The sequence below is a fragment of the Pseudophryne corroboree genome, chromosome 4, assembly GCF_028390025.1.
Source record: "Pseudophryne corroboree isolate aPseCor3 chromosome 4, aPseCor3.hap2, whole genome shotgun sequence".
NCBI classification, from domain to species: Eukaryota; Metazoa; Chordata; class Amphibia; order Anura; family Myobatrachidae; genus Pseudophryne; species Pseudophryne corroboree.
In genome coordinates this window covers 887,120,944-887,144,415 of record NC_086447.1, presented here as the reverse complement: position 1 = coordinate 887,144,415, position 23,472 = coordinate 887,120,944, and the positions used below count along the sequence as shown (strand labels likewise).

Here is a 23,472-nt window from a genome sequence, read left to right as displayed (position 1 = left end):
TTCAAGGATTTTAAATATAAAATGGGTCACACCGAACCATGCGGTTTCGGTACCCCAACCCGTGTGGAATAGTAACCCCGTCCTTGTTGAAGTAGGGGCACCTTGAGTATTACCTGCTGGGAATACCGCTTATTAATTGCCTCTAGCACAGCCTCCCTGCTTGAGGGAGTTGTCAGCAAGGCATATTTTAGGAAACGGCTGGGGGGAGACATCTCTAATTCCAGCTTGTACCCCTGAAATACTACTTGGAAGAAACAGGGATCCACCTGTGAGCGAGCCCACTAATTGCTGAAATTTTTGAGGCGGCCCCCCACCGTACCTGGCTACACCTGTGGAGCACCCGCGTCATGGTGTGTACTCACAGGAGGCGGGGGAAGAATCTTGATTCTGGGAACAGGCTGACTGGTGCAGCTTTTTCCCTCTACCCTTGTCTCTGTACAGAAAGGAAGCGCCATTTGACCCGCTTGCTTTTCTGAAGCCGAAAGGACTGTACCTTTTTCTGTGAGGAAACCTGAGGTAAAATTATTTCTTCCCAGCAGTTGCTGTGGATACGAGGTCCCAGAGACCATCCCCAAATAATTCCTCACTCTTATAAGGCTCTCTATGCGCTTTTTAAGTCAGCATCACCTGTCCAGTGACAGGTCTCTAATACCCTCCTGACAGAATGGACATTACATTTATTTTGGATGCCAGCCGGCAAAATATCCCTCTGTGCATCCCCCATATATAAGACAACGTCTTTAATATGTTTTTATGTTTGCCAACTATTATCCCTGTTTGACAGGGTCACCAACCACGCTGCAGCAGCACTATCTGCAGGTCTCAGTCTAGTACCTGAGTGTGTAAATACAGACTTCAGGATAGCCTCCTGTTTTTTTTATCAACAGGTACCTATTAAAGTGGCCGTATCCTAAGACGGCAGTGCCACCTTTTTTGACAAACGTGTGAGCGCCTTATCCACCCTAGGGGATATCTCCCAGCGTAACTTATCCTCCTGGCGGGAAAGGGTACGCCATCAGTAACTTTTTATAAATTACCAGTTTCTTAACGGGGGAACCCACGCTTTTCACACACTTCATTTATTCATCTGATGGGGGAACAAAACACTGCCTGTTTTTTCTCCCCAAACCTAAAACCCATTTATAGAGGTTAAAGTCAGAAATGTATAACACATTTTTTATTGCCGGGATCAAGTCACGGATTGGATTGTGTATATGTCTCCACCTTGTCGACACTGGAGTCAGACTCCGTGTCGACATCTGTGTCTGCCATCTGAGAGAGCGGGCGTTTTTGAGCCCCTGATGGCCTTTGAGACGCCTGGGCAGGCGCGGGCTGCGAAGCCGGCTGTCCCACAGCTGTTACGTCATCCACCCTTTTATGTAAGGAGTTGACACTGTCGGTTAATACCTTTTACCTCTCTATCCACTCTGGTGTCGGCCCCACAGGGGGCGACATCACATATATCGGCCTCTGTTCCGTCACCATATAAGCCTCCTCATTCAACATGTCGACACAGCCGTACCGACACACCGCAGACACACAGGGAATGCTCTAAACGAGGACAGGACCCACAAAAGCCCTTTGGGGGGACAGAGTGAGAGTATGCCAGCACACACCAGAGCGCTATATACTGCAGGGACTAACTGAGTTATGTCCCCTATAGCTTTATATCTATATATATAATGTATACTGCGCCTAAATTTAGTGCCCCCTCTCTCTTTTTTTAACCCTTGCAGACTGCAGGGGAGAGCCAGGGAGCTTCCCTCCAACGGAGCTGCGAGGGAAAATGGCGCCAGTGTGCTGAGGAGATAGGCTCCGCCCCTTTTTCGCGGCCTATTCTCCCGTTTTTTATGGACTTCTGGCAGGGGTATTTACCTCATATATAGCCCCTGGGGCTATATATTGAGGTATTTTTGCCAGCCAAGGTGTTTTTATTGCTGCCTCAGGGCGCCCCCCCCCAGCGCCCTGCACCCTCAGTGACCGGAGTATGAAGTGTGTGAGAGGAGCAATGGCGCACAGCTGCAGTGCTGTGCGCTACCTTGGTGAAGACTGAGTCTTCATGCCGCCGATTTTCCGGACCATCTTCTTGCTTCTGGCTCTGTAAGGGGGACGGCGGCGCGGCTCCGGGACCGAACATCAAGGCTGGGCCTGCGGTCGATCCCTCTGGAGCTAATGGTGTCCAGTAGCCTAAGAAGCCCAATCCGGCTGCAAGCAGGCGAGTTCGCTTCTTCTCCCCTTAGTCCCTCGCTGCAGTGAGCCTGTTGCCAGCAGGTCTCACTGAAAAGAACAAATTCTAAGACTATAACTTTCTAAGAGCTCAGGAGAGCCCCTAGTGTGCATCCAACCTCGGCCGGGCACGAAATCTAACTGAGGCTTGGAGGAGGGTCATAGTGGGAGGAGCCAGTGCACACCAGGTAGTCTAAGATCTTTCTAGAGTGCCCAGCCTCCTTCGGAGCCCGCTATTCCCCATGGTCCTTACGGAGTTCCCAGCATCCACTAGGACGTTAGAGAAAATACATATATTGTTAGTTCCAGCGTTTTAATGCTTGCGGGTTGGAGTCATGCAGTTCCATCTGCGGACGCATCTAGCAAACGTTAGCACACTGCACATGTGGCACGGCGAATACAAACATCTCTGCCAATCTCTGGCCGGATCTCTTCATCCCTGAAATAGGCATTTACCGGTGGCTACTTTGCGAACACACGCAAGAGGCCTGTCTTGTCAGAGTGTCAGGGAGGTAGGTGGGCATGTTCTGTCCTATCACAGAGGGACGTCTGTTTCAGATCGATATTTTGCACTGAACACAGGGCCAGATTCAGGTTGGAGCGCAAAAAGCGATCCAACCACAATTAAAAAAGAAGAAAGCGGGCGCGTGCGCAGCGCCTGTCCTGCACCTGCATTTTCTGCGGGCGCCCGCAGAAAACGCAAACGCCTCTGTCCGTCAATCAGGCAGAGGCATTCGCGAGGCGGGGGAGGGGGCGGGCAACGCTCTGTTTCCTAGGCGGAGCGTTGCAGAGGCGTGACATAAAAACGGGGGCGTGGTGGCGCGAATGGGGGCATGATCGCGTCAGCTGCGTGACATCATACGCAGCCGCCACAATCAGAAAGATGGCGGCAGGCCTTCTGCGTGCGCGAGCAAGCTGTGGCGGCAGGAGGCAACCCTAATTTCTACCAGCAAGCAGAAATTGCAGTGCAATCGCAATTTTTGCTTGATTGAGGTGGCTGGGGGGGCTGTCAGCATGCTCGGCGGCCTTGCACTGTGATGGGCGACCCCCAGCATGCGTTCACAAGGATTGCAAATTCTGCTTCTTAGCAGAGTTTCCAATCCAACCTGAATCAGCCCATAGGGTAGGTATAAGTGCTATGTGCATAAGCTGATGTTATGGAAGAGAAAAGATGTATGTACAGTATATACTGTATGTATGAACAGAAAAATAAATACAGAGAGATGAGGCTACCAGATGGCGCACTCTTCCCAAATACTGGATGCAATAAATGGTATGAAATACATACAGCAAAGAGTTAAGGACGCTAAGCCACACTTATCCAACACACATTATAAATAATAGATAATATCAATAATAACTCAATATACTCTTAACAGAGCGTCTATATATTTCTTGTCACCTTTCTAGTCATCTGAGCCGGCTGTGGAACATGTTCATGGAAAGCAAATGTCCTAGTGTGGTATCTGAAGGTATATTAGTATGAACATAGGAGAAAACACATGAACAGAAAGACATAACTGGTAGCTGTTCCCGAGTTCCCAGATGTGACCCTGCTTTACTGCAGTCCCTGGGAAACATTGGTAAAACAGTTCAGATGGAACCAGGTCAGACGGAGAGGTAACGAGATGCTGAGCATGTACGTATGTCGTACGTATATTTTATACCATTTATTCCATCCAATATTGCACCACCTGGGGTCCTCCCCTCCGGTCTGCAGCAAAGATTATGAGGGAGGACAGCCAAATTGCGGGATAAGAACCTTTACGGGAAGCGAATGGATCGCTTCTTCTGCTGCTCCGGGAAATGTGCGGTCACTGGCAGCGGTAAGAAGTGGTGGATGAGAATGCTGGCTCACCAAGCACATATCTCTAGATTGCTATGTATGTACAGCCAATTTCTTTATATAGCAGGAAACGGATGTAGTTGATTTCCTGGCGCAAAGCATAAGGATGTTCAGAATCCCGGAAGCGGAATAAAGACGCTCAAAATCCTGACTGTAAATACTGAGGTTAGTCACTAGGGGCAGGATTAGGCTGTGGGGAGTGTAAGTGTTAGGCTATGGAAGGGGACGGTTAGGGTTAGGCTGTGGGAGAGGTGAGTTAGGGTTAGAATACTCACAGGGATCCGTTGAGATTTTGAACGTTGGGATTCCGCTGCTGGGATCCTGACCGTCTGCATGCTGTATGCCGGGATTTCACACCCAAACCGCAGGAAATAGTATATTACAAATGATTAAGCTGCTGACCTCTGCCTCTTCCACCGCAAGCTGCTCTACGGCAGCCTTATCCAGGGAAGATCCTCTCTCCTCCAGCATCAGGGTAATGAGATCCAGGGGGAAGCCCAAGTTCCTGTACAGAGACCAGGCCACGTTCACTGCAGAGAATGGCAGAAACAGACATGAGTCCAGAGAACTCTACTAGGAGACTCAGAACGGTCAGCTGTCTGCAACATCAGGGACTGTCCAAGGCTTTATGTTTAAATAGCAGAGAGAAGCCGCACATTCACATACGCTAACTGTACGTAAGGAAGAGCAATTGGTAAAAACAGGGGTGGGAGGTACACGGATTCTGGGGAGTAACTTCATTGTCATTTTGAGCTTTCAGGTTTGTGTAGGAAATACATTCCATCTATTTAGCAGCACATTACAGTGGTCAGATATTGGATAGTAAAACAAAAACATAAAATAAAATAAAAATGGACCTTTCTTAATGTCAAAAAATAATAGAACATATTTGGTCATGAAGGGGTTAAGAAGGCTTATCTCCGTACTAATGTATTGCAGTGGATTTTTGATACCAGGGACGTAATATTACTCCATATTCACTAGAGCGCGGATAGTGTCTGTAAGCGGTGGGTATAGCAGACACTGGCGTGAGACTCTAACGCTGTAATAGCATAGACACCAGCTGCTAGAGTAAAGGTTATGTACACACTAGGTGATATGAGCGACGTTGCCTAGAGTTTGCCCTCCCGGGCCGTTCGATGGCGGGCATTCACACTGTGCAATATCACTAATAATATCGCACAGTGACGTCATGCCGCGGTGGGCCGGACCATGCAGTTTTGGACGAGGAGTCCAAATTGAGCTGCATGCACGGCCAACAGAGGGTTGGTAAAGACCCGTGGGGGCCGCGCATCACTTGGTGGCGACATACACTCTTAGCGATAAATTAAACAACGTCGCTCAGGAAGGGTTGAAATGAGCGACGTCGTTTAATTTATCGCTAAGTGCTGACCTCGGAAATAGCTGTCCAATAGCTGACCTCGGAAATTATGTCTGACACATACCCGGGAAAGGTTTCTGAGACCCCTCTTCCTGAAGTGTGCGGTCTATGATGTGGCTCCCGCGCTGGAGAGATATCAGAAATGCCTCCTCGTTTTCATTAATAATTCTCATAATCTGAAATAGTAAACAAATTACATTTTACACAACACAACCTGGGAGGCAGCATCGGAACAAATGGCACATCTAGGATGAGAATTGTAGAGCTTCACTTATATTTTTAGGACCTGAGTTTAAGCCTCCCATTTATACTGCTGAAGCAAATGGCGCAATGCAGTGTTAGTGCGGCAGAGTCCAATCAGGTGTCGGCACCATTACCACACAATCTAGCACCTTCTGTCGTATTGCGTCATTTGTCTGTATTTCTGTCACACCCAGCGTCATCAGTGTACAAACAGAGGTAATACAACTTGTGTATCTTGTATTGCTGATTGTAATATTGTTACTAAAAGAATATTTCTGAAAGCTATTCGCATGTTACTAAGATTTTACTGAGATAAATAAACTAACACCTTTAATAACTATAAAGTAATGATTATATGCACCGTAAGGTACCCTGGTCGGGAAAATGACAAATTATGAGCTACCATGATTGAGGTTTGGAGAGGAATCGCACAGTTCTTCCTCTGGCCTTACATTGGTGAGCAGGAATACGTATATGTAACTACAGTAGAATTGCTGAAAATGTACTGTTCATTCAGATATTATGATAACGTACAGCAGATACTGTAACTGCTGGAGTCACTGACCTGTGATTGTTCCCTCACCAGCTCTGGGTATGTCTCTCCCTACAGAACAAACATACGATGAGGAGAGATCAGGGTTTATGATTTAACATGAGCAACTGTTACATACATACCTGCGCATCACTGACCTCAGATCTGCAACCTTTATGGGGTCCAGAGGTCTATGCTTACCAGAATCTCCACCACGGTGGGGACCAGAGAAGACAGGAGGCCAGGAGGGGCCCGGAGAAGCTCGGAGGAGAACCTGACAGCTCTGCGTAGGATACGACGCAACACCAGTCTAAAGAGCAAGACAAAACCTTATTCATCACTAGTCACTGCTACTCGGTTTATTAGAGGAAGGGATGCAAAAGATTGAGACAGAAAATGTGATGTTCCAATCTGAGCGAAGGGATTATGTGATAAATTGCTCGGTACTCACTCTGCTCCGGACATGCCGGGGTATACTCCGTCAGCAATACAGACAGACAGCGTCCGGATGTGATCCGCCACCACACGGTATGCCATGTCCACGTGATTGCAGTCCTCTCTTCCCATCATGCCCCGGTATGGGGGAGCCTGGGAGCCCTGTGAGTGAGACGTGTTATTGGCAAGCAGACCGTACAACGTCATGATATATATGAGTGGACGTCCAGACAGAATTTGTGTGGTGAGAACCAATCCTGACCTTTACCAGAATCATACCTCCTTCAGCTCCCAAAACACACCTTTTACATTTCGGAATGATCTGGTTCCCTGCGCACTGGGGTAGCGATATAGTATCGGGGTGTGGGGCTAATACTCAAGGCTGCCCATCCTTCTAGAATTACAAACTTTGTATAATTGATATTCATAATGTGTTTTCTAATCTGTATATACACCTATGCATTAACTGGCTAGCCTTGGGTGGGGTATAGAGGAGGGACCAGAGCATCCTGGGAACTCAAAAGCTTTAACGGTTTGGTGCCCGGTCCTCTTCAACCACCTACACCCCAAGGAATTCCCTGTGGAGATGGACCCTCAAGAAGAAACACCTTTTACATCCCTAGTGGGCAGGCTCAGTGATGAATTATTGGATGAGTTAGGCTCTTATTAATGAAGATGAAGAAAGATTAAGTAGATCTCTAAGCAAGTAATGCAGAGTTTAGGAATCGTGTAACATTTACACAAGTCTGCTACATATACAGACACATGGAGAACATGGAACACACAGTCTACACTACTCACCTTCTCAATGGCCCTCAGGATGGGTGTGAACAGGTCTGTGGCGTAGTTGGAGCGCTTGCCTTGGAGGACGGTCACCAGTCTCTCCAGTCCCATCCCTGTGTCCACGTGACGGTGCGGTAACAGTCTCAGGCTTCTGTCCGCCTCTCTGCCCAACACAATTAGAGAACAATGGTACACTTAGGCTGAGGACATCCTCCCATTCTTAATTTAGACATTACGCTAGTGGTGCAAGCAGGATACAGTACAATCAATTCAAATGCTGTAAGGCTTAGCTGGAACTGGTGCTATACTGTATAATTATACCAAAGCTACTTTATACAACATTCTTGGCTCTTGGGGTACAGACATTCAATTAATTCCCACATTGGTTAGGTAAATTCTTTCCTTTTCCTTTCTGAATCTCAATAATATGGTGTAGGTCTCCTGCTGCTCATAGATTTGTATTTGGCTCAGTGTCCATATCATTATACAAGAAAGCTGGTCATACTGCATGACCACCAGGATTCCCACCACTTACCAGTCATCTCACAACCTTGATATTTCAGATTCCCACTACCTACATCTCATACCGCATGAAGGCCACGCTTAAGATCCCTACTGCCTACATATCATGTGTTACATAATACAACCCACCATCATACCACATGAATACGAGACTATAGATCACCACCACCTACCTGTCACACCCGGACTTACATAGCCACTAAGTGTTATACTGCATACAGTCCAGATTCTAAAGGGCCATAAGTCACCTGTTATATTCCCTGAACACCTGTTCTAGAGGATCACAAGCTACTTGTTACACTATGTGAACCCCAGGTTCTACACTACCACAATTTACCTGTCATACTACATGAGCACCAGGTTCTAAATTACCAAGACCTATGTGGGCAGACTAGATGGGTCGAGTGGTCCTTATTTTATATATACATATACATACATACATACATACATACATACATACATACATACACACGATCCTACACTACCATGACTTTTCTGTTGTACTACATGAATAATAGATCCTGGGTTACCATGACCTATGTGTTATACTAAATAAACTCCAGGGGCTAAATATAACAGAGATGAGCGGGTTCGGTTTCTCTGAATCCGAACCCGCCAGAACTTCATGTTTTTTTTCACGGGTCCGAGCGACTCGGATCTTCCCGCCTTGCTCGGTTAACCCGAGCGCGCCCGAACGTCATCATGACGCTGTCGGATTCTCGCGAGGCTCGGATTCTATCGCGAGACTCGGATTCTATATAAGGAGCCGCGCGTCGCCGCCATTTTCACACGTGCATTGAGATTGATAGGGAGAGGACGTGGCTGGCGTCCTCTCCATTTAGATTATAAGAGACTGAGAGAGATTTACTGGAGCTGACTAGGAGGAGTACTGTTACTGTAGAAGTGTAGAGACTGAGTGGAGAGAGTTTACTAGTGAGGACAGTGCAGTTTACTTTATAATCCGTTCTCTGCCTGAAAAAAGCGATACACAGCACACAGTGACTCAGTCACATACCATATCTGTGTGCACTGCTCAGGCTCAGGCCAGTGTGCTGCATCATCTATTATCTATATATAATATTATATATATCTGTCTGACTGCTCAGCTCACACAGCTTATAATTGTGGGGGAGACTGGGGAGCACTACTGCAGTGCCAGTTATAGGTTATAGCAGGAGCCAGGAGTACATAATATATTATATAGTGAGTGACCACCAGACACACAGTGCAGTTTATTTAATATATCCGTTCTCTGCCTGAAAAAAGCGATACACACAGTGACTCAGTCAGTCACATACCATATCTGTGTGCACTGCTCAGGCTCAGGCCAGTGTGCTGCATCATCTATTATCTATATATAATATTATATATATCTGTCTGACTGCTCAGCTCACACAGCTTATAATTGTGGGGGAGACTGGGGAGCACTACTGCAGTGCCAGTTATAGGTTATAGCAGGAGCCAGGAGTACATAATATATTATATAGTGAGTGACCACCAGACACACAGTGCAGTTTATTTAATATATCCGTTCTCTGCCTGAAAAAAGCGATACACACAGTGACTCAGTCAGTCACATACCATATCTGTGTGCACTGCTCAGGCTCAGGCCAGTGTGCTGCATCATCTATTATCTATATATAATATTATATATATCTGTCTGACTGCTCAGCTCACACAGCTTATAATTGTGGGGGAGACTGGGGAGCACTACTGCAGTGCCAGTTATAGGTTATAGCAGGAGCCAGGAGTACATAATATATTATATAGTGAGTGACCACCAGACACACAGTGCAGTTTATTTAATATATCCGTTCTCTGCCTGAAAAAAGCGATACACACAGTGACTCAGTCAGTCACATACCATATCTGTGTGCACTGCTCAGGCTCAGGCCAGTGTGCTGCATCATCTATTATCTATATATAATATTATATATATCTGTCTGACTGCTCAGCTCACACAGCTTATAATTGTGGGGGAGACTGGGGAGCACTACTGCAGTGCCAGTTATAGGTTATAGCAGGAGCCAGGAGTACATAATATATTATATAGTGAGTGACCACCAGACACACAGTGCAGTTTATTTAATATATCCGTTCTCTGCCTGAAAAAAGCGATACACACAGTGACTCAGTCAGTCACATACCATATCTGTGTGCACTGCTCAGGCTCAGGCCAGTGTGCTGCATCATCTATATATATTATATATCTGTCTGACTGCTCAGCTCACACAGCTTATAATTGTGGGGGAGACTGGGGAGCACTACTGCAGTGCCAGTTATAGGTTATAGCAGGAGCCAGGAGTACATATTATATTAAAATTAAACAGTGCACACTTTTGCTGCAGGAGTGCCACTGCCAGTGTGACTGACCAGTGACCTGACCACACTGACCACCAGTATAGTTAGTAGTATACTTATATTGTGATTGCCTGAAAAAGTTAAACACTCGTCGTGTGACTTCACTTGTGTGTTTTTTTTTTTTTTATTCTATAAAAATAAAACTCATTCTGCTGACAGACAGTGTCCAGCAGGTCCGTCATTATATAATATATACCTGTCCGGCTGCAGTAGTGATATATATATATTTTTTATATCATTTATCATCCAGTCGCAGCAGACACAGTACGGTAGTTCACGGCTGTGGCTACCTCTGTGTCTCTGCACTCGGCAGGCAGTCCGTCCATAATTGTAATACCACCTAACCGTGGATTTTTTTCATTCTTCTTTATACATACATAGTTACATAGACATCTTCTCTTTATCAACCAGTCTATATTAGCTGCAGACACAGTACAGTACGGTAGTTCACGGCTGTGGCTACCTCTGTGTCTGCAGTCGGCAGGCAGTCCATAATTGTATACTAGTATCCATCTCCATTGTTTACCTGAGGTGCCTTTTAGTTGTGCCTATTAAAATATGGAGAACAAAAATGTTGAGGTTCCAAAATTAGGGAAAGATCAAGATCCACTTCCACCTCGTGCTGAAGCTGCTGCCACTAGTCATGGCCGAGACGATGAAATGCCAGCAACGTCGTCTGCCAAGGCCGATGCCCAATGTCATAGTACAGAGCATGTCAAATCCAAAACACCAAATATCAGAAAAAAAAGGACTCCAAAACCTAAAATAAAATTGTCGGAGGAGAAGCGTAAACTTGCCAATATGCCATTTACCACACGGAGTGGCAAGGAACGGCTGAGGCCCTGGCCTATGTTCATGGCTAGTGGTTCAGCTTCACATGAGGATGGAAGCACTCAGCCTCTCGCTAGAAAACTGAAAAGACTCAAGCTGGCAAAAGCAGCACAGCAAAGAACTGTGCATTCTTCGAAATCCCAAATCCACAAGGAGAGTCCAATTGTGTCGGTTGCGATGCCTGACCTTCCCAACACTGGACGTGAAGAGCATGCGCCTTCCACCATTTGCACGCCCCCTGCAAGTGCTGGAAGGAGCACCCGCAGTCCAGTTCCTGATAGTCAGATTGAAGATGTCAGTGTTGAAGTACACCAGGATGAGGAGGATATGGGTGTTGCTGGCGCTGGGGAGGAAATTGACCTGGAGGATTCTGATGGTGAGGTGGTTTGTTTAAGTCAGGCACCCGGGGAGACACCTGTTGTCCGTGGGAGGAATATGGCCGTTGACATGCCAGGTGAAAATACCAAAAAAATCAGCTCTTCGGTGTGGAGGTATTTCACCAGAAATGCGGACAACAGGTGTCAAGCCGTGTGTTCCCTTTGTCAAGCTGTAATAAGTAGGGGTAAGGACGTTAACCACCTCGGAACATCCTCCCTTATACGTCACCTGCAGCGCATTCATAATAAGTCAGTGACAAGTTCAAAAACTTTGGGTGACAGCGGAAGCAGTCCACTGACCAGTAAATCCCTTCCTCTTGTAACCAAGCTCACGCAAACCACCCCACCAACTCCCTCAGTGTCAATTTCCTCCTTCCCCAGGAATGCCAATAGTCCTGCAGGCCATGTCACTGGCAATTCTGACGAGTCCTCTCCTGCCTGGGATTCCTCCGATGCATCCTTGCGTGTAACGCCTACTGCTGCTGGCGCTGCTGTTGTTGCCGCTGGGAGTCGATGGTCATCCCAGAGGGGAAGTCGTAAGCCCACTTGTACTACTTCCAGTAAGCAATTGACTGTTCAACAGTCCTTTGCGAGGAAGATGAAATATCACAGCAGTCATCCTACTGCAAAGCGGATAACTGAGGCCTTGACAACTATGTTGGTGTTAGACGTGCGTCCGGTATCCGCCGTTAGTTCACAGGGAACTAGACAATTTATTGAGGCAGTGTGCCCCCGTTACCAAATACCATCTAGGTTCCACTTCTCTAGGCAGGCGATACCGAGAATGTACACGGACGTCAGAAAAAGACTCACCAGTGTCCTAAAAAATGCAGTTGTACCCAATGTCCACTTAACCACGGACATGTGGACAAGTGGAGCAGGGCAGGGTCAGGACTATATGACTGTGACAGCCCACTGGGTAGATGTATGGACTCCCGCCGCAAGAACAGCAGCGGCGGCACCAGTAGCAGCATCTCGCAAACGCCAACTCTTTCCTAGGCAGGCTACGCTTTGTATCACCGCTTTCCAGAATACGCACACAGCTGAAAACCTCTTACGGCAACTGAGGAAGATCATCGCGGAATGGCTTACCCCAATTGGACTCTCCTGTGGATTTGTGGCATCGGACAACGCCAACAATATTGTGTGTGCATTAAATATGGGCAAATTCCAGCACGTCCCATGTTTTGCACATACCTTGAATTTGGTGGTGCAGAATTTTTTAAAAAACGACAGGGGCGTGCAAGAGATGCTGTCGGTGGCCAGAAGAATTGCGGGACACTTTCGGCGTACAGGCACCACGTACAGAAGACTGGAGCACCACCAAAAACTACTGAACCTGCCCTGCCATCATCTGAAGCAAGAAGTGGTAACGAGGTGGAATTCAACCCTCTATATGCTTCAGAGGTTGGAGGAGCAGCAAAAGGCCATTCAAGCCTATACAATTGAGCACGATATAGGAGGTGGAATGCACCTGTCTCAAGTGCAGTGGAGAATGATTTCAACGTTGTGCAAGGTTCTGATGCCCTTTGAACTTGCCACACGTGAAGTCAGTTCAGACACTGCCAGCCTGAGTCAGGTCATTCCCCTCATCAGGCTTTTGCAGAAGAAGCTGGAGGCATTGAAGAAGGAGCTAAAAGGGAGCGATTCCGCTAGGCATGTGGGACTTGTGGATGCAGCCCTTAATTCGCTTAACAAGGATTCACGGGTGGTCAATCTGTTGAAATCAGAGCACTACATTTTGGCCACCGTGCTCGATCCTAGATTTAAAGCCTACCTTGGATCTCTCTTTCCGGCAGACACAGGTCTGCTGGGGTTGAAAGACCTGCTGGTGACAAAATTGTCAAGTCAAGCGGAACGCGACCTGTCAACATCTCCTCCTTCACATTCTCCCGCAACTGGGGGTGCGAGGAAAAGGCTCAGAATTCCGAGCCCACCCGCTGGCGGTGATGCAGGGCAGTCTGGAGCGACTGCTGATGCTGACATCTGGTCCGGACTGAAGGACCTGACAACGATTACGGACATGTCGTCTACTGTCACTGCATATGATTCTCTCAACATTGATAGAATGGTGGAGGATTATATGAGTGACCGCATCCAAGTAGGCACGTCACACAGTCCGTACTTATACTGGCAGGAAAAAGAGGCAATTTGGAGGCCCTTGCACAAACTGGCTTTATTCTACCTAAGTTGCCCTCCCACAAGTGTGTACTCCGAAAGAGTGTTTAGTGCCGCCGCTCACCTTGTCAGCAATCGGCGTACGAGGTTACATCCAGAAAATGTGGAGAAGATGATGTTCATTAAAATGAATTATAATCAATTCCTCCGCGGAGACATTGACCAGCAGCAATTGCCTCCACAAAGTACACAGGGAGCTGAGATGGTGGATTCCAGTGGGGACGAATTGATAATCTGTGAGGAGGGGGATGTACACGGTGATATATCGGAGGGTGAAGATGAGGTGGACATCTTGCCTCTGTAGAGCCAGTTTGTGCAAGGAGAGATTAATTGCTTCTTTTTTGGGGGGGGTCCAAACCAACCCGTCATATCAGTCACAGTCGTGTGGCAGACCCTGTCACTGAAATGATGGGTTGGTTAAAGTGTGCATGTCCTGTTTTGTTTATACAACATAAGGGTGGGTGGGAGGGCCCAAGGACAATTCCATCTTGCACCTCTTTTTTCTTTTCTTTTTCTTTGCATCATGTGCTGATTGGGGAGGGTTTTTTGGAAGGGACATCCTGCGTGACACTGCAGTGCCACTCCTAGATGGGCCCGGTGTTTGTGTCGGCCACTAGGGTCGCTAATCTTACTCACACAGTCAGCTACCTCATTGCGCCTCTTTTTTTCTTTGCGTCATGTGCTGTTTGGGGAGGGTTTTTTGGAAGGGACATCCTGCGTGACACTGCAGTGCCACTCCTAGATGGGCCCGGTGTTTGTGTCGGCCACTAGGGTCGCTAATCTTACTCACACAGCTACCTCATTGCGCCTCTTTTTTTCTTTGCGTCATGTGCTGTTTGGGGAGGGTTTTTTGGAAGGGACATCCTGCGTGACACTGCAGTGCCACTCCTAGATGGGCCCGGTGTTTGTGTCGGCCACTAGGGTCGCTAATCTTACTCACACAGCTACCTCATTGCGCCTCTTTTTTTCTTTGCGTCATGTGCTGTTTGGGGAGGGTTTTTTGGAAGGGCCATCCTGCGTGACACTGCAGTGCCACTCCTAGATGGGCCCGGTGTTTGTGTCGGCCACTAGGGTCGCTAATCTTACTCACACAGCTACCTCATTGCGCCTCTTTTTTTCTTTGCGTCATGTGCTGTTTGGGGAGGGTTTTTTGGAAGGGACATCCTGCGTGACACTGCAGTGCCACTCCTAGATGGGCCCGGTGTTTGTGTCGGCCACTAGGGTCGCTAATCTTACTCACACAGCTACCTCATTGCGCCTCTTTTTTTCTTTGCGTCATGTGCTGTTTGGGGAGGGTTTTTTGGAAGGGCCATCCTGCGTGACACTGCAGTGCCACTCCTAGATGGGCCCGGTGTTTGTGTCGGCCACTAGGGTCGCTAATCTTACTCACACAGCTACCTCATTGCGCCTCTTTTTTTCTTTGCGTCATGTGCTGTTTGGGGAGGGTTTTTTGGAAGGGACATCCTGCGTGACACTGCAGTGCCACTCCTAGATGGGCCCGGTGTTTGTGTCGGCCACTAGGGTCGCTTATCTTACTCACACAGCGACCTCGGTGCAAATTTTAGGACTAAAAATAATATTGTGAGGTGTGAGGTATTCAGAATAGACTGAAAATGAGTGTAAATTATGGTTTTTGAGGTTAATAATACTTTGGGATCAAAATGACCCCCAAATTCTATGATTTAAGCTGTTTTTTAGTGTTTTTTGAAAAAAACACCCGAATCCAAAACACACCCGAATCCGACAAAAAAAATTCGGTGAGGTTTTGCCAAAACGCGTTCGAACCCAAAACACGGCCGCGGAACCGAACCCAAAACCAAAACACAAAACCCGAAAAATTTCAGGCGCTCATCTCTAAAATATAATAGCCTCCAAGTTGCCAGGTTGGTTCTGCCATGTAAATGATTGTTGCAGCTTTAAAAAGAAATGGGCAAACTCGCAGAAAGTTCGGCACCTCCGGTAACTCGGAGGCTATTACCTTATCTGTTATATACACCCCATATCATAGCTTACTCTGATCTACCTGTTATAACACATCAACACCGTCTACCCTGTTATACTGCATGAACACCAGGTTCTGGATTATTCATTTACTTGTTATACTGGATACACTGGAGGTTCTATATGACTGTATCAGCAGAGGCAGAACTCTGGGAGGCAACGGAGTCAGCTGCCGCCAGGCTCCTGCTTTGAAAGGGGGCACCTCTCCTCCTGTTCCGTGTGTTCAGTGACATTAATCAATTAAGTTAATTGACAGCAGCCGGTATCTCTTCCGTAGCAGACTTCCCCACTAGTCACTACACCTTACAAATCACACCCTCTTTATTATAGATACACTGGAAGCAGACACCTTACTGATGAAGCTATTTGCTCCTATAAAGGAAGCACGAGAATTCTAACTATATGAAGTTATTTCTCTGACAATTACAAGTAACTTCATATAGTTAGAATTCTCATACTTCCTGTGCAAGAGCAGATATCTCCATCAGTAAGGTGCATGCTTCCAGTGTAAAAGGTTGTAGGTTCTAATCCTGGATATGACACTTGCAAATTAATTGTCAGAGAAATAATCAGCATCTAACTCTCTCTGCACATGTTATATCTGCCTCCCCTGCAGTGCACATGGTTTTGCCCAACTGCTAACAAAATTCCTGCTGCGATTAACTTGGAATTACCCCCATAGTTAGAATCGGCAGGCTTGCTATGCAGGAGCAAAATGTTTTTATTTTTTTTTACACACACACATGCCTCCGGGCAACTGTGACAAACTTACGCCACTGGGTATCAGGTCTCTATGTCGACCACACTTAAGGGCCCTACACCCTGGCAGATAAAATGCACGATATAAACATTCTCGTTCATTAATGAACGAGAACTCGTTCATATCGTGCAGTGTGTAGGCACCAACAATTAACGATGCGCTGCCCCGCACTCATTAATTGTTGGTGCCCCGTCGCTTATGCATGCAAGCCAATATGGACGAGATTGTCCATATTAGCATGCAGTGCTATGGAGCCGAGCAAATCCCCCCCCCCCCCCCCCCCCCCCCGGGTCGCCCGTATCTGCAGTCGGGCAGCTCGGCGGCGGATCGTTAAGTGTGTAGGGCCAATTAGGTCAACCACTATTGGGTCGACATGCATCATGTCAACATGGTCACTAGGTCAACATGACAAAAGGTCGACTTGAGTTCTTCACAATTTTTGTCATTTTTTTAACTTTATCATACTTTACGATCCACGTGGACTACAATTGGGAACTGCAACCTGTGACAAGCGCAGCGGTAGCGGAGCAAGGCACCTTGACCGAAGCGAGGGGACACGGTGCAGTAATTGGGGTTCCCGGTAACTCTACCAAGAAAACAACATTTAAAAAACAACAACAAACAAACAAACCTCATGTCGACCTTTTGTCATGTCAACCTATTTTGGGTGTCGACTTAGTTACTGTCGACCAATAGTGGTCGACCTATACACTGTCGACCTAAGTGTGGCCAACCCTATGAACCACACCCCTATATGACCTACCTGTTATACTACAAAAAAACGTACACTAGATTACCATGTTTTTAGATGATTAATTTTCCTGTTATACAGTATACACTGGAGGTTCTAGATTGCCATGACGCACCTGTTATACTGCATGAACACCAGGTTCCATATCTCTACAACATCCGGGCTGTCCTGGTTCACCAGAGCAGCAGCATTCCGGCCACCCACGTGATCATAGTGAATCTCGGTGCAGGGGCCACAGGGACCCGTCTCCCCCATCTCCCAGAAATTCTCCTTTAGACCAAAGGGCAGCAGGTGTGATGGTGATATACTGGTGGAAATACAGGGACAAACGTATGCAATAAATATACTTCAATAGGGTGCACATGACTGAGACACCAGGACAAACTCTAGAACCCTAAATAAGGCATACTCTGCATCCCAGCACCCAAATGGCCACTGGCAACCTCTAGTGGAACTCTCATGTGTTCCTGTAATTGTAAAATGAAAATATACAGCTGAGATCTGTACCAGCTGCTCAATAGGACTATAACTGGGAGATAGAGTAATGCTTGTACACTTTCAGCACATAACCAGGCACTCAGACCGGTATAGGGCAGAACTCACAACCCATTAAGAACCTAGCAATCTGGTGGACCATAATGCAATAGGTAGCATCTATCCTTGGGTATCTATGCCTATTTCCCTATAGATTGTAAGCTTGCGAGCAGGGCCTTCCTACCTCTATGTCTTACCCAGTTTTGTTCTATTACTGTTGTTCTAATTGTAAAGCGCAACGGAATATGCTGCGCTATATAAGAAACTGCTAATAAATAAATAATAATAATAAATAACTCAGGGGGACATGGAAGGCTGTCCCAATCTTCGTAGCACATACAGGATTCTTCACTCTTTGCCTACTGTGACCTCAGACTTTATTTCCAGTGTCACAAATATTATATATCACAAATAACCTCAACTGACAAGGGTAGCAACAACTTTTATGACTGACATATTTCTATGATGCTGTTGTCTGAGCAGGGCCCATCATATACCAAATGAAAGGTATTGGTCAGTAGATTTGCTGAAAAATATTGGTACTGTAATTGGTTGCTTCGTTGCGGAGGTATGTGGAAAAAGGTCCACCTGCCACTTACAATGCATCACCATTGTGCTCTGGAAAATGTGACAGTTGGTGAGCTCTCCCTGTGCACCTGCTGGGTGACCTGGGTGACCTACCGGGTGGTCTGGAAACTGTGACAGTTATTTGCAGCCACCCACTAAGCAGGGATTTTTCCAAATTCAACTCCTAAGGGGGTGAAAAGAGGTAAAATGTTCCTCCCAGCAAACCTTTACCCAGTTGAAACCAGGCACATTAGCCAGTATAAATGAATAAACATCCAACAGTAGGTGTCATTTATAAAGTTATCGCAATGAGCGACCTCTCTTACACTGGTGTATCCTAGTTCAGTAATGAATAGCGTTATCACATGTTTATCTACTGCCCCGCCACCCCCCACCAAAAAAAAAAATTACAAAAAAATTGTAAAACGCAACGGATATTATACATTTACAATTTAACACTGGGAACATGATCATATTATAAAAAAACAAAGAAGAACAATTATACTATGCTCAAGATAATAAATCTCAAAAAGTTAAAAATTAGTCTGATCACGAAAAAACCCTCCATCCATGAAGTGGTTAATATAATCTTCTTATGGGTTTATTAAAGCTGTAAATGTTCAGGCAGGATTAATATATTTCACTACAGAATCCGCTGCCACGGAGTATTACATTTCACTTTTTGTGTAGTATTACACCAGGCCGTAGCAGCGCAACCCGAAACATCGTCCTCTGTACCTACCCCAGGCTCAGCCAAATCTCCTTGGTCTCCTCGTCTGCTGCTAAACCCAGCTCTGGGTCGCCACCAAAATACGTGACATAGAGGCGCTCAGCGGGGATCTGGTAACCCTGAGTGAGAAGCTCCCAGGCCATCCTACAGGCATCTTCCTGCAGGGAGAGGAAGCAGATATAAGGCTAGATCCTGAGTCACACGCAGGAGCGGCTACTGGTGCTTTGTGACATGCAAATGCAGCTACAAACTACTCCCCGGGTTCGGTATGGTATGCCGGCGGTCGGGCTCCCGGCGACCAGCATACCGGCGCCGGGAGCCCGACCGCCGGCTTACCAACAGTGTAGCGAGCGCAAATGAGCCCCTTGCGGGCTCGCTGCGCTCGCCACGCTACGGGCACGTTGGCGCGCGTCCCTCCAGGGGGGTATGGACCCCCACGAGGGAGAATAAGTGTCGGTATGCCGGCTGTCGGGATTCCGGCGCCGGTATACTGTGCGCCGGGATCCAGTCAGTCGGCATACTGAAGACCACCCCTACTCCCCTTGTGTACATCCTTATGGCGAAATAAGCAAGCTCTGAGACGCCCATTTTTAGCATCCATGCATGCTGTAATACAGACTGGTGCATCCTTATGTTTCAGTCACACCACTGAAACTTGCACCATCACTATGGCAGGTAAAGTTTCTCTGGAATCAGGTATAGTGACAGAGAGCAGATACGTGGAATCAGGTAAAGAGACAGGGAGCAGATATACAGATCTGTTGGATCAGGTACAGTGACATGGAGCAGATAGTAGATACGTGGAATCAGGTATAGTGATATGGAGCAGATACGTGGAATCAAGTATAGTGACAGGGAGCAGATACGTGGAATCAAGTATAGTGACAGGGAGCAGATACGTGGAATCAGGCATAGTGACAGGGAGCAGATACGTGGAATCAGGTATAGTGACAGGGAGCAGATACGTGGAATCAGGTACAGTTACAGGGAGCAGATACGTGGAATCAAGTATAGTGACAGGGAGCAGATACGTGGAATCAAGTATAGTGACAGGGAGCAGATATGTGGAATCAGGTATAGTGACAGGGAGCAGATATATGGAATCAAGTATAGTGACAGGGAGCAGATATGTGGAATCAAGTATAGTGACAGGGAGCAGATATGTGGAATCAGGTATAGTGACAGGGAGCAGATACGTGGAATCAGGTATAGTGACTGGGAGCAGATATATGGAATCAAGTATAGTGACAGGGAGCAGATATGTGGAATCAGGTATAGTGACAGGGAGCAGATACGTGGAATCAGGTATAGTGACTGGGAGCAGATATATGGAATCAGGTATAGTGACAGGGAGCAGATATGTGGAATCAGGTATAGTGACAGGAAGCAGATACATGGAATCAGGTATAGTGACAGGAAGCAGATACATGGAATCAGGTATAGTGACAGGGAGCAGATATGTGGAATCAGGTATAGTGACAGGGAGCAGATATGTGGAATCAGGTATAGTGACAGGGAGCAGATATGTGGAATCAGGTATAGTGACAGGGAGCAGATATGTGGAATCAGGTATAGTGACAAGGAGCAGATATGTGGAATCAGGTATAGTGACAGGAAGCAGATATGTGGAATCAGGTATAGTGACAGGGAGCAGATATATGGAATCAGGTATAGTGACAGGGAGCAGATACGTGGAATCAGGTATAGTGACATGGAGCAGATATATGGAATCAAGTATAGTGACAGGGAGCAGATATGTGGAATCAGGTATAGTGACAGGGAGCAGATATATGGAATCAGGTATAGTGACAGGGAGCAGATATGTGGAATCAGGTATAGTGACATGGAGCAGATATATGGAATCAAGTATAGTGACAGGGAGCAGATATGTGGAATCAGGTATAGTGACAGGGAGCAGATATATGGAATCAGGTATAGTGACAGGGAGCAGATATGTGGAATCAGGTATAGTGACAGGGAGCAGATATATGGAATCAAGTATAGTGACAGGGAGCAGATATGTGGAATCAGGTATAGTGACAGGGAGCAGATATATGGAATCGGGTATAGTGACAGGGAGCAGATATATGGAATCAAGTATAGTGACAGGGAGCAGATATGTGGAATCAGGTATAGTGACAGGAAGCAGATACGTGGAATCAGGTATAGTGACAGGGAGCAGATATGTGGAATCAGGTAGAGTGACAGGGAGCAGATATGTGGAATCAGGTATAGTGACAGGGAGCAGATATATGGAATCAGGTATAGTGACAGGGAGCAGATATGTGGAATCAGGTATAGTGACAGGGAGCAGATATATGGAATCAAGTATAGTGACAGGGAGCAGATATATGGAATCAAGTATAGTGACAGGGAGCAGATATGTGGAATCAGGTATAGTGACAGGGAGCAGATATATGGAATCAAGTATAGTGACAGGGAGCAGATATATGGAATCAAGTATAGTGACAGGGAGCAGATATGTGGAATCAGGTATAGTGACAGGAAACAGATACGTGGAATCAGGTATAGTGACAGGGAGCAGATATGTGGAATCAGGTAGAGTGACAGGGAGCAGATATGTGGAATCAGGTATAGTGACAGGGAGCAGATATATGGAATCAGGTATAGTGACAGGGAGCAGATACGTGGAATCAGGTATAGTGACAGGGAGCAGATATGTGGAATCAGGTATAGTGACAGGGAGCAGATATATGGAATCAAGTATAGTGACATAGAGCAGATATGTGGAATCAGGCATAGTGACAGAGAGCAGATATATGGAATCAGGTATAGTGACAGGGAGCAGATAGCAGATACGTGGAATCAGGTATAGTGACAGGGAGCAGATATATGGAATCAAGTATAGTGACAGGGAGCAGATATGTGGAATCAGGTATAGTGACAGGGAGCAGATATATGGAATCGGGTATAGTGACAGGGAGCAGATATATGGAATCAAGTATAGTGACAGGGAGCAGATATGTGGAATCAGGTATAGTGACAGGGAGCAGATACGTGGAATCAGGTATAGTGACAGGGAGCAGATATATGGAATCAAGTATAGTGACAGGGAGCAGATATGTGGAATAAGGTATAGTGACAGGGAGCAGATATATGGAATCAGGTATAGTGACAGGGAGCAGATATGTGGAATCAGGTATAGTGACAGGGAGCAGATATATGGAATCAAGTATAGTGACAGGGAGCAGATATGTGGAATCAGGTATAGTGACAGGGAGCAGATATGTGGAATCAGGTATAGTGACAGGGAGCAGATATGTGGAATCAGGTATAGTGACAAGGAGCAGATATGTGGAATCAGGTATAGTGACAGGAAGCAGATATGTGGAATCAGGTATAGTGACAGGGAGCAGATATATGGAATCAGGTATAGTGACAGGGAGCAGATACGTGGAATCAGGTATAGTGACATGGAGCAGATATGTGGAATCAGGTATAGTGACAGGGAGCAGATATATGGAATCAAGTATAGTGACAGGGAGCAGATATGTGGAATAAGGTATAGTGACAGGGAGCAGATATATGGAATCAGGTATAGTGACAGGGAGCAGATATGTGGAATCAGGTATAGTGACAGGGAGCAGATATATGGAATCAAGTATAGTGACAGGGAGCAGATATGTGGAATCAGGTATAGTGACAGGGAGCAGATATATGGAATCGGGTATAGTGACAGGGAGCAGATATATGGAATCAAGTATAGTGACAGGGAGCAGATACGTGGAATCGGGTATAGTGACAGTGAGCAGATACATGGAATCAGGTATAGTGACAGGGAGCAGATATGTGGAATCAGGTATAGTGACAGGGAGCAGATATGTGGAATCAGGTATAGTGACAGGGAGCAGATATGTGGAATCAGGCATAGTGACAGGGAGCAGATATATGGAATCAGGTATAGTGACAGGAAGCAGATATATGGAATCAGGTATAGTGACAGGGAGCAGATATGTGGAATCAGGCATAGTGACAGGGAGCAGATGTGTGGAATCAGGTATAGTGAGAGGGAGCAGATATGTGGAATCAGGTATAGTGAGAGGGAGCAGATATATGGAATCAGGTATAGTGACAGGGAGCAGATATATGGAATCAGGTATAGTGACAGGGAGCAGATATGTGGAATCAGGCATAGTGACAGGGAGCAGATATGTGGAATCAGGTACAGTGACAGGGAGCAGATATATGGAATCAGGTATAGTGACATGGAGCAGATATATGGAATCAGGTATAGTGACAGGGAGCAGATATGTGGAATCAGCTATAGTGACAGGGAGCAGATATGTGGAATCAGGTATAGTGACAGGGAGCAGATAGCAGATATGTGGAATCAGGTATAGTGACAGGGAGCAGATATGTGGAATCAGGTATAGTGACAGAGAGCAGATATGTG

General features: G+C 46.5%; 1 protein-coding gene across 1 annotated transcript in view; it reads right to left on the bottom strand.

Moving 5' to 3' along the window:
• AARS2 (alanyl-tRNA synthetase 2, mitochondrial) overlaps positions 1–23,472 on the bottom strand; it is a 66,824-nt gene that overhangs the window by 37,793 nt on the left and 5,559 nt on the right. Inside the window, exons 3-10 of the mRNA XM_063918878.1 lie at positions 19,071–19,216; positions 17,343–17,534; positions 7,465–7,609; positions 6,680–6,825; positions 6,430–6,538; positions 6,262–6,300; positions 5,518–5,629; positions 4,475–4,602 (exon numbers count right to left, since the gene is read on the bottom strand). Coding sequence (XP_063774948.1) covers positions 4,475–4,602; positions 5,518–5,629; positions 6,262–6,300; positions 6,430–6,538; positions 6,680–6,825; positions 7,465–7,609; positions 17,343–17,534; positions 19,071–19,216 — 1,017 coding nt within the window. The remainder of the gene's footprint in view (positions 1–4,474; positions 4,603–5,517; positions 5,630–6,261; positions 6,301–6,429; positions 6,539–6,679; positions 6,826–7,464; positions 7,610–17,342; positions 17,535–19,070; positions 19,217–23,472) is intronic.